At 40.3% G+C, this 16,737-nt stretch overlaps 2 protein-coding genes and 1 long non-coding RNA gene across 3 annotated transcripts in view; all 3 read right to left on the bottom strand.

The window, feature by feature from the left end:
• LOC122986521 (NACHT, LRR and PYD domains-containing protein 3-like) overlaps positions 1–16,737 on the bottom strand; it is a 69,520-nt gene that overhangs the window by 4,647 nt on the left and 48,136 nt on the right. The window contains exon 10 of the mRNA XM_044357840.1: positions 1,378–1,551. Coding sequence (XP_044213775.1) covers positions 1,378–1,551 — 174 coding nt within the window. The remainder of the gene's footprint in view (positions 1–1,377; positions 1,552–16,737) is intronic.
• On the bottom strand, positions 8,522–9,240 carry LOC122987751. The gene is made up of 2 exons (XR_006404585.1): positions 8,684–9,240; positions 8,522–8,572 (listed from the first exon to the last, which is right to left on the bottom strand). It is a non-coding gene; the product is annotated as an uncharacterized LOC122987751 (long non-coding RNA).
• Positions 9,887–16,401, bottom strand: LOC122986742. Its single transcript, XM_044358076.1, has 2 exons — positions 16,118–16,401; positions 9,887–16,006 (listed from the first exon to the last, which is right to left on the bottom strand). Exon 2 carries the CDS (start codon positions 15,268–15,270, stop codon positions 11,158–11,160), a length of 4,113 nt encoding a protein of 1,370 aa, XP_044214011.1. The 5' UTR covers positions 15,271–16,006; positions 16,118–16,401; the 3' UTR covers positions 9,887–11,157.

Below are 16,737 nucleotides of genomic sequence, written 5' to 3'. Positions count from 1 at the left end.
AGGCATTTGTCTAAGTGGTCAACTGTGCCAAAATAAGTAAATATTTGAAAAGGGAGCACTTTCTTTAACCTTGTGCATGTAAGAACCGTATTTTCTTTTGTTTTTCTTTTTTGTTTTGTTTTTTTAAATAGATTTTTAATATATTTGTTGTTCACATGTTTTGGTTGCTCTTTTTGTGGGTGTGTGCTGTATGTCAGTGTGTTATGTTGTTGAATGGAAATGGTGTAGTGTGATGTTGTTGTATGGCAACATTTTGCTGCCTTTGACTTTCTGCAACACCCAAACTGGCCACATGCTCCAAATAAATATTAAATTGTTCAAATGTGAAGGTAATCTGACTGTTTTATGTTTTGTTTTTAATGTATTTTAGTTATTGTTTAAGGTGTGTGTGTGTGGGGGGGGGGGGGGGGGGGGGATTAGCAGCCATATATTCCTCTGTTTCCCATTGCTTCTATTCATCTGTTTAGCGTCGTCAGGTTAGGCTAACCTATTGTTGCTAACTCTGGAGCTAACCCCCATGCTGCAGCATTTATTAACTGACTCACACACTTTAGTCTGTACTGTAAAAAAGACGAGAGAGAGAGAGAGAGAGACAGCAGCAGTGGTCGAGCGAGCTAGAGAGTGAATGAAGACAGAGAGGGAGCGCTGGTAGAGAGAGTGCCGGTGAATCAGATCAATAAAACGTTATTTTCTGATTGTTTCACAGCGGTTATGTTCCGGAGGACAAATAGACACGCCCACACCTCCACGCCACCCTGCGGCTGAACGCCGAAACGCCTGATTGGGTCTGAATACGACCTTACTGTTCACCTTTTACTCTGCTCTGCTCACATTCACCGTCACTTTTCTGACGATCGTTCTCTCGCTTAAACACTCGCTCACGTACTGCCCTTTTCTTTAAAAGGAGCTACGCAACCTGCAGTTTCCATGGCAACGACACAGACGTTGACTCGCATTTCGAAACAGCGCTGTTCAGAGGCTCCCAAACGCTATTGATTTCCGAATGAATGGATATTTGGCGTTATTTTTGGCATTTACTGTTATAGCAGAAACACTGTTCATAGTTTTCAAAAGGATACATTTAAAATACATTGGGTTTATTCATTTAAAGTGCATTAATTTGATACATTTTAAGTTAATTGGGGATATTGCATAAACCTGGTTATTATTTCTTTTACACACATTGGATTTATTAATAAGAATACATAATCTCTCATTCCTGCTTGTTCAATTCATGTTTTAATTATAAAAATGCTTCATGTTAAGTTTATTAGTTTGTATATGTCAAAACTATGCAATTCCAATGGATGGAAATTTTATATGCAATTGAAATACATAAGTCTTACATATTAGGCCTAAATATTTTTTTGAGTGTACCTGAGAGTCTCCAGTCTCCAGCGTGGATCCTTCAGTCCAGCAGACAGCAGCTTCTCTCCTGAGGCTCCCGGATGATTGTAGCTCAACTCCAGCTCTCTCAGATGGGAGGGGTTGGAGCTCAGAGCTGAGGCCAGAGAAGCACAGCCTTCCTCTGTGATCAGACATCCTGACAGGCTGCAAACACACAAAACAACACATGTCAGACAGTCTGAGAGTCCTGCTGTGTGCAGTCAGATACAACAACAAACTGTCTCCACACTAACTAACTAACTAAGAGATGAAGTGAATCAGGGAGCTCCAGAAAGTTGAGCATCCAGCCAGATGGGAAAAGTCAGCAGCTGACGGATGATTCAGCAGCATGTTTTTAGATGTGAACCCCCTAAGGGGGTCTGGGGTCATGACCCCCCAGGAAGAAAATGTTTTCAGCTTTAAAATGTGGATTTACAGTCGATGTTAGCAGGAGGATAAAGAGAAAAACTCACCCTAGAATTAATGTAATCTGACTGCTGCAGAAGTAATGTAAGAGGGACATCAGTTCACTGCACACAGCCAAGAGAGCAGAGCTGCGTCCAAAAGTGGATTAAAGTGCATTAATCCACTAAACTATAAAGTTCATCACACAAAACTCAGTGTTTCTCAGGTTGTGCTGAACAAAACTCAGGAGACTCAGCAGCACAAATATTCCTGTTCTCTATTTCTGTTTAGAGTCTTCAGGTTAGGCTAACGCACTGATGCTAACAATTGATGCTAACCTACTGATGCTAACATACTGATGTTAACACACTGAAGCTAACCCACTGATGCTGAACCATTAATGCTAACACACTAATCCTAACATACTGATGTTAACCCACTGATGCTAAAAATTGATGCTAATCCACTGATGCTAACTATTGATGCTAACAACTGATGCTAAAATTGATGCTAATCCACTGATGCTAACACACTGATGTTAATCCACTAATGCTAACAATTGATGCTAACCCACTGATGCTAATGTTTGTCTTATTGATTCATTGGCTTTATTTCCTCGCCCACTGTAGTGAGTGAATCTGTCTGTAGTGAAACCGGGGCTAACCTGTTCTGCCTCCACAGGCTGCACTTCACTCAGCTGCCCAACAGACCTGCTGCTTCTTCCCACTTTAACCTGAATAACAAACCGGGGCTTGATGCTCTGGTTGGATCCAAGTGGAGAGCCGGGGCTAACGTTAGCTGGGAGGCTAGCTGACTGTGCTTCCTTCCGGTCATGCTGCGGCTAACGCTCCGCTAGCCTCCCAGCTAGCCCCGGCTCTCCGTTTGGATCCAGTGAAGTGGAGCCTGCGGAGGAAACACCGGGACCGTCAGGATGTAATAGTCCGTGGAGGAGCTGCTGTGTTCGGCTGCACAGATAGGAAACCCCTCAGCTGACAGGATGTACCACTCTGTTTGAAAAAAACCTTTTTTTTCCTTCTTTGTGGTTTATAACGGCGGTTGGCAACCAGCGTATTAGGTGCATTACCGCCACCTTCTGCTTCAGACTGTTAACCGAAGATTAAATCCTACACATTAGTCCTGTCTGTCTAATAAACTCAAAGAAAACTACTGCTGCTCCCACTTGGCAGGTTCATTAAAGTTTTAATGCTGAGTCTTCCTGAGTTCTTCCTTCATAATTTGTCTTTATTGATCATTAATACAATCTATGATTGCAGGTGTAATAGTCTCCTCAGCCAGCTGGAATAAAATATGTGCACATATCTGCATCAGCAAAAATGAGTCAAAAAGTAATCGTGTTAAATAATCGTGATCTCAATATTGACCAAAATAATCGTGAGTATGATGTCTGTCATAATCGAGCAGCTCTAGTTCTTATATTAACATAGTGAGCTTCAATCTCAATTTTTCATTTCTTCATATATTTATTATAAAAACATCTTTCAAACTAAACAAATCCTAATTTGATAATAAAATATGAATATATTATATAATGAATATGAATATATTTCACTCTAATAGGTTCTTCAAGGTCACCTGTGTAAAAGTTGTTTCTGTGTTTGTTTTATTTTATTTCATCTTCTGTTGAGAATTTCCTTTAAAATAAGCTGTTGGAATATCCAAGGTCTTTACTCCTCAGTCTTTGGTCTGAAGAGTAAAACCTATCAATAATAATGACATCATAATCCATCAATTTCAAATTAATGCACATATCAGGGCTTTTACATGTTATAGTACATAAACATTAGCTTTTAAGTCCTTTTCAAATAAGCACAAACTGCCTTACGTGCTTTCCCAGCGCTACAACAGCAGCTTAGCATGTAGCACTTAGCCTAGCTTCCAGGCTGCAATTAAGCCTACAGTGGTTAGCGGCTAAAAAGCTGCATCAGCTATATTCTCATCACCTCACACAAACATTATATCCTGACTGGCTTTTTGCTTCACCATACCTTTCGTGGTAAACTAACACACCATTAAATGATTTTGGAACAAAACCTTAATGCTAACCAGCTAACCTCGGGTGGCTAACTCACCAGGATAATCCATTAATTTGGAGGGAAACGCCCGCCGGAGTCCTGAAGATTCTTTTTCCACAGCCGCTCTGCAGCTTAGCAGTTTTCTCTCTCTGGCAACACGCCAGCTCCACTCGGTTTCAACTTATTTAAATCTGACATTAAAACGCCTTATTTTACTCTTTCCAAACTAACTCATTTTAGCCAAACACACGTCTGAGTAGCTGCGCTGCAGTAACTGAAGAGAGACTAGAAACTTCTCTGTGCTAGCAGCTACCGCTAGCCAGGCTGTGAGGCGTTCAGGGAAGATCGGTAAATTATAGCATCTACCACTAGCCTGCATATGAGACGTTTAGGGAACATTGGTAAACTGTAGCATCTACCCCTAGCCTGCATGTGAGGCGTTTAGGGAACATTGGTAAACTGTAGCATCTACCGCTAGCCTGCATATGAGGCGTTTTGGGAAACTCTGTAAATTATAGCGTCTACCGCTAGCCTGCATGTGAGATGTTTAGGAAACATCTGTAAATAGTAGATGTCAACAACAGCCTACACGTGAGGCGTTTAGGGAACATCAGTAAATTGTACTGTCTACCAATGGTCTGTATCATGAGGTGTTTTGGGAATATCAGTAAATTGTATCATCTACTGACAGTCTGTATTATGAGACATTCCTCTGAAATCATATTTTTCTCTTTTAAATCATCTTGCAAATGACTTTTACAGTGGTTTACTTTTAGTATCAGATTTAGGTGTAATTCCAATTATGTTAGAAAGAGATCATTTGTATGCTCATCATTCCAATCAGTTCCCACTATATATTAGCACTCTTTACTACAAAGAACACTATAGTCTTATGACTTGAAAGTACTCTGACCTTGTTCAGATGGTCAGGAAAAGATGCAAAAACTGAATCACAACTTCCTTCACACGCACGTTTGCCCAGTTCTGTCATAATCATTTGTCCTAAAATGACTGTCCTAATGAAGAACTGTAGTATCATTTGGCTCAAAATCCTTCCGTCTGACAGCTATGCCCAAGCTAAGGCTGGGCAATATAACCAAAATCTCACATTTCTAGATATAGCTCATTTCGTATCCTGATAACGATACCTATCCTGATGTAACACATTTTTAATTCAATGAATAAATAGTTGGTCTATGCCCCTGTGTGTGTGCAGCGCAGCAGAGGAGAGACAGACAGTGATACGCTACTGTAAGTGCAATAAAAGCTTTGCGAGTGTAAAGCCAAGAAGAATAATTAATCAATGTAATCCTTGCAAAAGATGGACAGACTCCAAATGATGAAAAATATTGCAGTAAAGAGTGTGATTTGTGTTATAATTTTCTTTAAAGTAAATTATACAAATAATGAGGTCACTGTTAAACCTGCACTGCAGAACTTTCACATATGAAAGAACGTCTGTTACATTCAAGCCAAATGAGTTCACACAATGCTGATTAAGCCGATCACAGCGAGCGACTGTATTTCACAGTATACAGTCTCATGTCGAGTGCAACATTCTCACACTGGCTGTTTGACCGTTAATTGTGTGACTTTTCTAGACTTTCCAAATGTTATCGGACCAAATGGATCAAATTCTGATGGTGAAACGAGTCATTTTGCAAAAGTTGTATGACGCTCAAAACAATTTATCCACCGTTCTACAGCTGCAACAGTAGGTTACTGGGACAAATCCTGGTGGACCGATGGGCCGTCAAAAAATATGTTTTTGGGCCGTTTGACCGTCAAAACATATCTGTGTTTACCGGCTCTGTGTGCCTATCAGGCCGTATTCAGACCACATCAGGTGTTGCAGCACCGCTGCAGGGTTGAGTGGAGGTGTGTGGGGGTGTGGACGTGTTTTTGCTCTAAAATGTAACCACTATGAAACAATCAGAAAATAACGTTTTATTGATCTGATTCACTGGCTCTCTCACTACCACCGCTCCCTCTCTTCATTCACTCTCTAGCTCACCCGACCACAGCTTCTCTCTCTCGTCTTTTTAAAAATGAGTCAGGAAGCCGACAGAAAAGTCTAACTTTACTTTTAATGTTATCAAACAGAGAGAAATGTCCTCCCCTCATCCCAGTAACGTCTTTGTACTCAGGCAATCATAGCCGAGCCCCCCTTTACTCTCACTGTCAGAAGGGGGAGACAAAAGTCCCACATTCCAGCTTTAAGTAAATATCACGTTTAACACCTGGTCACTTAGTGCTTTAATAATTATTCAGTAACATCAAGTTTTCTTTAGGTAGTCATCATCACGATGGTGTCAGGTCATTTTCAGGATAGTTTGAAGCAATATTTCATGTTCACTAACTTGCGTAACAGTAAAATACAATAAAATTGTCACTTACATGTGAAAAGTAATCCTGCAATGCCTGTTTTGAATGTTTTCCCTGTTTGTACAGCTAAATGCAGCACATGCCTGCAGCATTTTTCCAAGCAGTCGACTGTCTCTGTGACCGCTCTAATATGGTGACTATGCGACACATGAAATCCTTGAACACGGTATCTGTGTTTCTATATCTATGGTTGTAGTGCTGGGAAAGCATGTAAGGCAATTTGTGCATATTTGAAATGGGCTTAAATGCTAATGTGTATGTACTATAAAATGTAAAAGGCCTGATATGTGCTTTCATTTGAAATGTACATGTACAAAAAAAAGGGAAAGAGACAATTTAGCTCAGAAATGTTAATTTTAGTCATTGTAAGGGTTGTTTAATTCTGTGTGTGCGTAATGTGATGGACAATGAAACAAGGAAATTAAGATTGTAGGAAAACTGCTCTGCAGACTTTTATTCGGGCTGTTTTGTGTTTATCTTTGAGGGACGATTCTATCTGTGAGTGGAGCTGCTTCGTCTGCCATCCAGATTGTCATCGCTGCCCGTGGGTGCCTTCATCTTGTCGGGATGCTGACATGTGGATGTTGTGCTGTTCCAAGGGGGCAGTAGGAACCAAATCAAAGGGAACCTAACTAAGGAGAATTATATTTTATTTTTATTTTTCCTGAGATCTCAGATTATTTTTTTCTTCTTGGGCCCAAGAAAGACTAAAAACTGACTACAACTGATGTCATAAAGAAACTCAAGGTGGACAAACAATGTTAAAGCAACATTTGAAGCGAAGGAACTCAAGACCAAATAAGACTTATAACCTTAAGGGAACTTAAGGAAAAGTTCAAAGGGAAAACAAAGACTATCAAGAACCGATGACTGATAATAAGTGTATTTTGGTCCAAGAGAGGATACGTCTAATTTATGTATGAAGCACTGAGAGTTGAACACTTCTTAATTTCTAATTTACTGCAATTCTGGTTGTACATTCATTCATGTTTGATTTGATTTCTGTGGTATAATTGAGTTGAAGATTTGCATCAGACAAATAAATGTAGTTTTTTCTAAAGAGATGCTTTGAATGTATAAAAAGAAGCTATCAGGAAAATGAAACAGGACAAAATGCCTTTATAAATATATTTTCCATTTTTTTCCTGAATCAGCTGTTGTGTATTTTCTGTGGGCTGGAGGTCTTACTTCTGTCTTTGTAGAGTCTGTTACCACCAATCTCCTTACTGAACCTAGTGAATTTAGTGAACCTAGGAATCTGAGTGAACCTGTAGACATGAAGCAAGCATATATTCAAATACACACACAGGTTATTATAGTTTTCTCTTTTCAGTAGCCTCTTATTTCTATACTATTTTTGAATTCCATGTCCAGTTTGGTTTAGCTTTAGTTTAGTTTCTGTAGTTTTTAATTTTTTTTTATTAGTTTTGTTTTTAATCACAGATTGTTGGAGAGCGTATCAAAGACTGTCGCAAGATGGTTCCATCCATTATCAAGTCAACCATAGGCAACACTTTGTGCATCCACAGACAGGGTCTCATACACAACACATTGAGAGAGCCTGGTGTAGTTATAAGGAAAACATCTAGCACTTCAAGGGGAACCGAACGCCCACAAATGCTGTGTTTTCATGTCAGAAACTTTGTAAAAGTTACTCCCCCTCTTGAGACTTTTAATGAGAATGAGACTTTTTAAATGGGCAATTAGTAACTTTATTCTTGTTTATGAAGTTGTATTTCTTTGTAATTAGCAATTTATGGTGGCTACAATAAAAAAATGGACATCTAGGAAATTTGGTACAAAGTTGGACTGATCTGCTGAAATTATACAGAAATTTGTGAGAAACTACTTGGAAATTAAGCGGAAATAACTCACTTCAATGTAGTGGTCTGCTCAGTAGGAACTAGACAGAGACTACTTGGAAGTTAAGCTGCAACAACTCACAATTAAATTTGAGGTAAATGTTTCAGGGTAACTTCAAAGAAGTTTCAAAGAAGTTACTTGCTAATTATCACTTAATTACCATGAAGTTTGAGGACCTGTAAAATGAAGTGTTACCAAAATCTTTAAAATCATCTGTGGTATTAAATAATTCAACAACAAAAACAAAAGAAAAGAATAAAAATCTACATGAAAAGTAATTCTCTATTACTGAAGTTTAGTAAAAATTGAAGTGTAGTAAAAACTACACAGGTTTAATGTTTATTCTCTAAAATCTTTCAGATTTTAAATGTTCATCTGTTGAACAAGTTGATGAATCCTGACCTGAGTGTTTCTTTAATTCCCTCGAAGCACAGGCAAACACAAGTGGCTTTCTTGCAACTGGTTTATTTGTAGCTTTCTCTCCAAATCCACCGTGAAAACTACAGACACATACACACACGGTATAAAGACAAAGTTAGCGAAAATAAAAGCCTTTACAGCATGTGGAAAACAGCTCATCAAAGTAAAATAAAGACAAAAACAAGAATTACCTCGTTGGCTGCGTTCTGCAAATAAGGGAATTATCCTTGGTCCTTGAAGGGTCCTTAAACATTTAACAACCACTTAAATAGGTTGATATTTAGCATGTATCTTAGCGGGGGCACATGTGCATCTTTCCTGCTCATTTCTCCCTTCTCCCGTACGTCAGAACGGCACAACTGGCTTTTCTAAATAAAAGTGGCTGTTTCACAATAAAAGCTATCTTCTTAAAATAATACAAAACATCAAAGATAACTGAAATATATTGCAAATGACTCAATGTATTCCAAAAGACAATACTGACAGTACAAATTACAAACAACAGTTACACTCCCACCAAATCACACAAATCTTCAAGTGGGATTTCTCTAAATACAATACTGTTTTCAAATGAACACTTCAATTTCTCAATAACACATTTCTTGTTATTGACCATCTGACATGGAGTTTCAGTCAAAATAATAACACTTCAATCTGCTTCAAGCAGTGTAACAACCTTTTGTATAGGTCTTTCAAGTAACACTGGTTTAGTTGTTGATTTCCCCTTTTTGTCAAATGTAGTATCACTAACCAGCAACTTCAGTTTTCTCACTCTATCATCTAACCCTGGGTAAACTTCTGTGATTCTGGCTAGCTTCCATTCATTGCGTGGTGCCAGATCATCTTGCAGAAGGACAATGTCGTTCACCTTCATGTTCCTTCTGTTCTTATGCCACTTTTGCCTCGATTGTAGGTTCAGAAGATATTCTTTCCTCCATCGAGTCCAAAACTCATTGGCCAAATACTGTACCTTGTGCCACCTCTTTTGAAGATAAAGATCCTCTTTGACAAATTGTCCAGGTGGGGGTAGAATGACCGCAGACTTCATTGTGAGGATATGGTTCGGAGTTAAAGGTTCAGGTCCAGATGGGTCATTCAAATGTTCAGCGGTGAGTGGTCTGCTATTAATGATAGCCATAACCTCATACATGAATGTCCGTAGGGAGGTACTGTCAAGCCTTTGTGCTGACTGGTCAAGAATAGCAGTAAGAACGCTCCTTATGGTCCTTATCTGCCTCTCCCAGACGCCACCCATGTGACTCGCCGCTGGAGGGTTCATGAGAAATTCACATCCAAAACTCTTTGTTCTTTCTTGATCCATTCCTTTCATGAGTTCTGTAAACTCTCTCCTTGCACCGACAAAATTAGTGCCTTGGTCACATCTTAGTTGACGCACGTTTCCTCTTATGGCGATGAATGCTCTCAAAGCATTAATAAATGCATCGGTTGTCATGTCATCCAGCATCTCTATGTGTATGGCTCTTGAACATAGACAGGTAAGTAAAAGACCATATTTTTTGAGCTCTTTTCTTCCCTCTTTAACGTAGATCGGACCAAAACAGTCGATGCCGGCGTAGGTAAAGGGTGGAGTAGTTTCCATTCTGTCTTGTGGTAAATCGCTCATCCTTTGTTCTTCAGTCGGTCTCCTGTACTTTCTGCACTTGACACATTTGAAAATGTGCGACGAGACTGCACTGCTGCATCCCAGGATCCACCATCCATTAGCTCGCAGTTCATTCATCGTCATTCCACGTCCTTGATGCTGTATCTTTTAGTGAAAGTGTTTGATAAGTAGAGAGGATATATGGCTATTCTTCGGTAGAAGTGCCGGATGCTTCACGTGTGGGTGTAATGTGGCTCGACTCAGACGTCCTCCCACTCTTAGGATGCCTTCTTCATCCAGGAATGGACTCAACTTATACAACTTACTATCTTTGGTCTTGACAGTCACATTCCCTAGTTTCAAGCATTTTATTAAGTCTGAGAATGCCTCTTCTTGCACTAGCTTGACCACTGCCAGTTCTGCTTCTTTCCTTTCTTCCAAGCTTGTACATTCGTTGGTTCTTTGTTGCACACCTTTGTATTCCCTGATCTGCCTTTTCAGTCTAGCAACTGCATTTACCACCCTTGACCAATCAGAGAACTTCTTGAAGTGATCCAATAATGACCTTTCTTCCTTTGCCCTAGTGTTACACACAAAAGCCTTGCGGAGTTCAGGATCATCTTCCTTGATATCTCCCACCTTGCATCGTCTGTGAGGTAGTTCCTTTTGCCACAGAAACTTTGGTCCTATGAACCAGTTAGAGTTCCTGAGCTGCTGTGCAGTCAAACCTCGAGAGGCATGATCTGCAGGATTGTTCTCAGAGGCAACATAAGCCCATTGTTCAGGCTTTGTACTTAACTTGATTCTTTGTATGCGGTTGGCTACAAACACCTGAAACCTTCTGGCATCGTTGTTTATGTAGCCGAGAACAACTGTAGAATCTGTCCAGAAGAACTCCTGCAGATCTTGAATGTCTAGTTCCTTCTGAAGCTTGTCGCTGGTTTGAACTGCAACAACTGCAGCTGACAGTTCCAATCTAGGTATAGTTGTAACCTTGGTTGGTGAAACTCTTGACTTACCCATTACCAAACAACAGTGAACTTCATCGGATAGATTAATAGCTCAGAGGTAAGTACATGCACCATAGCCGGAGACGCTTGCGTCAGCAAAATGGTGAAGTTCATACCTTTTGACACTGCCGAAACTTGAAGGTAAGAAGCATCTTTTGATTTCCATTTCAGCCAGGTTGGGTAGATCTCTGAGCCAGGACTCCCACTGAGGTCTTAAACGTTCTGGAAGATCTTCATCCCATCCAAGTTTCTCTCTACACATTTCCTGGAGTATTTGTTTCCCCAAAAGGACGAAGGGTGCCATGAACCCTAGGGGATCATACACAGAAGCAACTGTAGACAGTACGCCTCTTCTTGTCAATGGATTGGGTTTCACTTGAACTCTGAATTTGAATGAGTCTGATGTGATGCACCACTCCACTCCGAGAGCTCTCTCCATATGTGGTGAACTCAAGGCCATGTCCAGATCTTTGACTGCTGCACGTTCTTCCTCTGGGATGGTTGCCATCACGTTCTCACTATTAGATACAAACTTGTGGAGTCTTAATTTGCCAGTAAAGCAAAGTTCTCTTGAGTCTTTGATAAGCTTGATGGCTTCCTTCTCAGTTTGAACGCTTGTTAGACCGTCATCTACATAAAAATTCCTCTGAATGAAGCATATGGCGGCGTCGCTGAACCGACCTTCCCCTTGTGCTGCCAGATGTTTTAGGCCGAAGTTGGCACAGCCAGGAGACGAGGCTGCTCCAAACAAGTGGACCTTCATGCGGTAGATGGATGGTGTGGTTTCTACGTTGCCATTCTCCCACCATAGAAACCTCAAATAATCCTGATCTTCCTTTTCGACGTGAAACTGGTGGAACATTCTTTCCACATCGCACATGACTGCAATGTAACCTTTTCGGAAGCGGCATAGGACACCCACCAATGTATTTGTTAAGTCAGGACCAGTGAGCAGATGGTCGTTGAGGGATGTCTCTTGGTACTTGGCAGAACAGTCAAATACTACGCGTATTTTGCCTGGTTTCTGTGGATGATAGATTCCATGATGTGGAATGTACCAAACTGGACTATTGTTAATTTCATCCTCAGGGACCTTCTCTGCATCTCCACGTGATATGATGTCATCCATGAACTTGACATAGTCTTTATAGTATCTTTGATCTTTCTTTAGTCTCCTTTCAAGACAGTTCAGACGGTGTATTGCGCACGTCTTGTTGTTCGGTAGTTTCGGTCTTTCCTCCTTGAACGGCAAAGGCATTTCGTAGTGACCATTGTCCTTTTGTGTAATATTCCCTCTCAACTTGGAAAGAAACTTCAAGTCCTCTTGAGACACAGGATCATTTTCTCCAGCTCTTTCAGAGAAGTCTGATTCCAGGATGTTTATGACGTCTGAAGGAATAATTTCCTTTACTTTGTTTCGACTCACATAGTGTACTTCAGTCTTGAGATTGACCGACGGCTCAACACCTGGTGTCACTTGTCTTACTACTATGCGATGGCTGATCCCAATTGTGTCACCGTAGTCTAGACAGGGATTGCCGTGGCCAACAATACTCCATCCAAGGTCCGTGAGCTGTGCATAAGGCTGATTTTCTTTGCCAGACACAACTTCTCTTGGAAGTAAAGCTTGTGAGCAGTTGTATCCAATGAGCAAACCTACTTCACAGTCCTGTAAAGGTGCAATTTCTCCTTGAAGGTGCTCTAGATGAGACCAAGCTTTTGCAGTTTCATCTGTTGGGATGTGAGTTCTGTTGGCTGGAATAAAATCCCGTGTGTAGACTGGTGGTAAGGAGATCTTCTTATCAGTGTAAAAGCCTCTGACTTGTAAGTTGTCTACCCTTTGGGAGCTTACTAACGTGGTTCTTGAGGTCATAGTAGAAAGCTTGAGCTTGACTTGTCGTTTGTTTACTTCCAAAGTTTCAGCTACTTCACTCAGAATGAAGGTTGTGTCACTTTGAGAATCCAAAAGTGCGTACACAAGAACTTCTTGGGCTGCCTGAGATGTGGATGAAAGCCAAACAGGAATTATTGCGGCTGTTTGTGTGTTAGCTTCCTCCAGTATCACTCTGTTTGAAGTAGCAGCTGTGGTTGTTCCTTTGGGTTGTGTAGATTGAGGTCGTTCTTGGTGTTTTTCTTGACTTGTACTCGGCTTTTCTTGACTTTGAGTTTGCTTGGCTTGTAGTGGGTTTTGTTCTTCTTTAGGTCGCACTGCATGCAAGCAAGTAGGATGCCGCTTATGGCACACATCACAAACACTCCTACTGTTGCAACTCTTTGAGTGATGACCAGACTTGAGACAGCCGAAGCATAACCTTTCAGTTTGAACAAACTTGATTCTGTCTGGAACTGGTTTCTCCATGAACTTTCTGCATTTGTGCAAGGTGTGCCCACTTTTCTGACAGAAAAAACAAGACATGTTAGTTCTTTCATTTGAATTTGTAGTAAGAGTCTTTGCTCCTAAGCTTTGAGGTCTTTGGTATTTTGTTTTTTCTGCATCAGTTTGTTTCAGTGACTGCAATGATGTAACAGGATTACAGGCGATTTTTGCTTCTCTTGTCAGAAATTTAACAAATTGACTGAAGGAGGGGAATTGGTTACTGTTTTCTTGGACTTCAATAACTTTCCGGTTCCATCTCGCTGTTAGCCAGTCTGGTAACTTTGACAAAATTTTCCTGTTTTCATTACAGTCATTCAAGATTTCCAATGCTTTGATGTGGACCATGGCAGCCTCGCAACTGCGGAGAAAATCAACAAACTCTCTGAGCTCAAAACTGTCCTTAGACCCTATCCTAGGCCATGCTTGAAGCTTGTCTCTGTACAATTTTGCAATCGTGAATGGATTTCCATATCTCTCCTCCAAAATCTCCCATGCAGCAACATAGGCAGATTCAGTACCGAGTAGGAAATATCCATCAAGTGCTTTCTTAGCTTGTCCACTTACATATCTACGCAGGTAGTATATCTTCTCTTTGTCTTGAATGTTTTTCTGGTCAATCAGTGTTTCAAAGGAGAGTTTCCAATCGTTGTATTTCAATGGATCCCCAGTGAATACTGACGGCTCTGGAACTGGAATCCTGTTCGCACTTAAAGCACCTGCCAGCACCCTAACAAGCTCTGCTGTACTGTCATTTGAGGAGGTGGTTCCAGCCTGGGGTATGAAAGGTACATACAGCGGTTGAGGACTTGTTGGAGCTGAAGCTTGATTATCTTCTTCCTTCTCTTGTTTTACAGTGTCCTTTTGCTCTGCTACAGCCTTCACCTGATCATACACCTGTATTCTTGCTTGTGCGGCATTGAGACCTTTCATTGCCTCTAACTGCAGTATCTTTCTCCTCTTTTCTTCCAGAGTCCTTTGTAGAGCTGCATGCTCTTCTTCCCGTTTAGCTTTAATTTTAGCTTCTTCTTCTTCCCGTTCTAAACGACGCTTGATGGCTGCTGCCTCTTCATCTGCTATCTTTCTTTTAGCTTCTGCTTCTAAGCGCTGTATTTCCAATTGTTCCTTTTCTTGCTCTTGTAGCACTTTCAGAACTGCTTGGCTTGCAGCAGCTTCAGCAGCAGCTTCTTGGCGCTTAACAGAAGATTGGCTTGAATGCTCTGAGGTGCCTCTCAAGATAGAAATGACAGAACCTGATTTACTGATGCTTGAGTCGAAGAGAGAGCCTGCTTCTGGCCACTCTTGCTCTCGTTCTGGAATCTTTCCGCCCAGCCGACTTGAGGCTCTGGATACAATGAACTTTGAAATCTCCACACACCGATCCACTCTTCGACGAGTGTCCTGACCTGGAGGTGAGACTTTGCGTAGTTCATCATAAATACGCTGGACATCTGCAGAAAGCCCTATGACATCACCAATGATATCTTGAAGCAGATCATCAGATAAAGGCTCTGTTGATTGTGATAATGGCTGCTTAGCAGATTTAACGTGTGTTCTCCACTTGTCATATATGTAGTCAAACTTTTGTTGAAGCCCTTTAATTTTTCCTTCTTGCATTTCTTTACCCTTTTCTGTAAGAGTTTTAATTCTCTGACTTCGCCTGGGTTGGTGAGCTTCCTCTTGGTGGCTTTCAGCATCACCTACTTCTCCATCTTCAGGTTGATCGTGGGAATTTGCTCTGTCTCTAAGACTGTCCCCTATCTGAATTGTAGACTCTTTTGGCTTTGACATTGTCAAATCACTAATCGAATTTTGCAAAACAATAGCAGTTACGTTGTTTACAAATAGTAATTAACGTAGTAAACAAACTTTCCCATCAACTTTAAACACTCACTCAAATGTAAATGTCAATAATAGATAAATAAATGCTTGATACTTCAAAAGTGCACTTTAGAACTTAAAGGTGTGCAAAATGACGTAATTGGACCTTAAATATCACTAGTGAAATACACACAATATATGCAAATCACATAAAACACTCAGAAAACTTACATTTCAATGGCAGTTAGTGTTCACTTCTTATTTCACAAAATTAACTTAAATTGCAAGCAAAAAATGTTTGCCCTTTAACTTTAGTATCTCTGGAATAATAAACTTGAGTTAAATTACGTGATAACAAACACTGACAAAAACACTCTTCTTAAATAACTCTTAACTTATTAGTGTCCAAGCCCTTTGCTACTTCTTCTTGAAACTTCACTCTTTAAGCTGCGTGGGTCTTACTTCTTTATGTGCTTTTTAACGCTGTTTTTTGGCTCATCTGTTGCTCCATGAATGACTGCTCCATGCGCTGCAGACAGGCTGAATGAAGCCAGTCCTTTGAACTTGCCGCGTTGTTAATTGATGCTCACTCGCGCTGATGGACAGTTCGAGTTTTCACTTTAATTCCCTCGAAGCACAGGCAAACACAAGTGGCTTTCTTGCAACTGGTTTATTTGTAGCTTTCTCTCCAAATCCACCGTGAAAACTACAGACACATACACACACGGTATAAAGACAAAGTTAGCGAAAATAAAAGCCTTTACAGCATGTGGAAAACAGCTCATCAAAGTAAAATAAAGACAAAAACAAGAATTACCTCGTTGGCTGCGTTCTGCAAATAAGGGAATTATCCTTGGTCCTTGAAGGGTCCTTAAACATTTCACAACCACTTAAATAGGTTGATATTTAGCATGTATCTTAGCGGGGGCACATGTGCATCTTTCCTGCTCATTTCTCCCTTCTCCCGTACGTCAGAACGGCACAACTGGCTTTTCTAAATAAAAGTGGCTGTTTCACAATAAAAGCTATCTTCTTAAAATAATACAAAACATCAAAGATAACTGAAATATATTGCAAATGACTCAATGTATTCCAAAAGACAATACTGACAGTACAAATTACAAACAACAGTTACAGTTTCCCTGTTGGAAAACTTCTACCAATCAGAAATCCTGAAATTAGGGAGACTAAACCTTATAGTTTAGAAAAATATCTCAAAAACAAACTGTGACTTGATCTGACCTGAGATTTTCCAGTGTACAGCTCTGGTTAAAATCTTTGCTGTTCTATTCTAAACATCTTGGAGACCTGACAGTTAAATATGACAAAATCTGTGATAAACAGACATGTAATAATGTAAATCGCATGACATCAAAGCAAAGATCAGTTTCTCTATCTCAGCCAGAGTTCATATATGTGTGCTGTAAAGTATATGAA

This window comes from Thunnus albacares, chromosome 1 (genome assembly GCF_914725855.1).
Source record: "Thunnus albacares chromosome 1, fThuAlb1.1, whole genome shotgun sequence".
In the NCBI taxonomy this organism is placed as follows: domain Eukaryota; kingdom Metazoa; phylum Chordata; class Actinopteri; order Scombriformes; family Scombridae; genus Thunnus; species Thunnus albacares.
The sequence above is the reverse complement of the archived record's forward strand: the minus strand, read 5'-3'. Positions and strand labels throughout refer to the sequence as shown.

Excerpts from the sequence above, each read along its gene's own strand:
- LOC122986742 (XM_044358076.1), bottom strand. The coding sequence starts at position 15,270 with ATGTCAAAGCCAAAAGAGTCTACAATTCAGATAGGGGACAGTCTTAGA.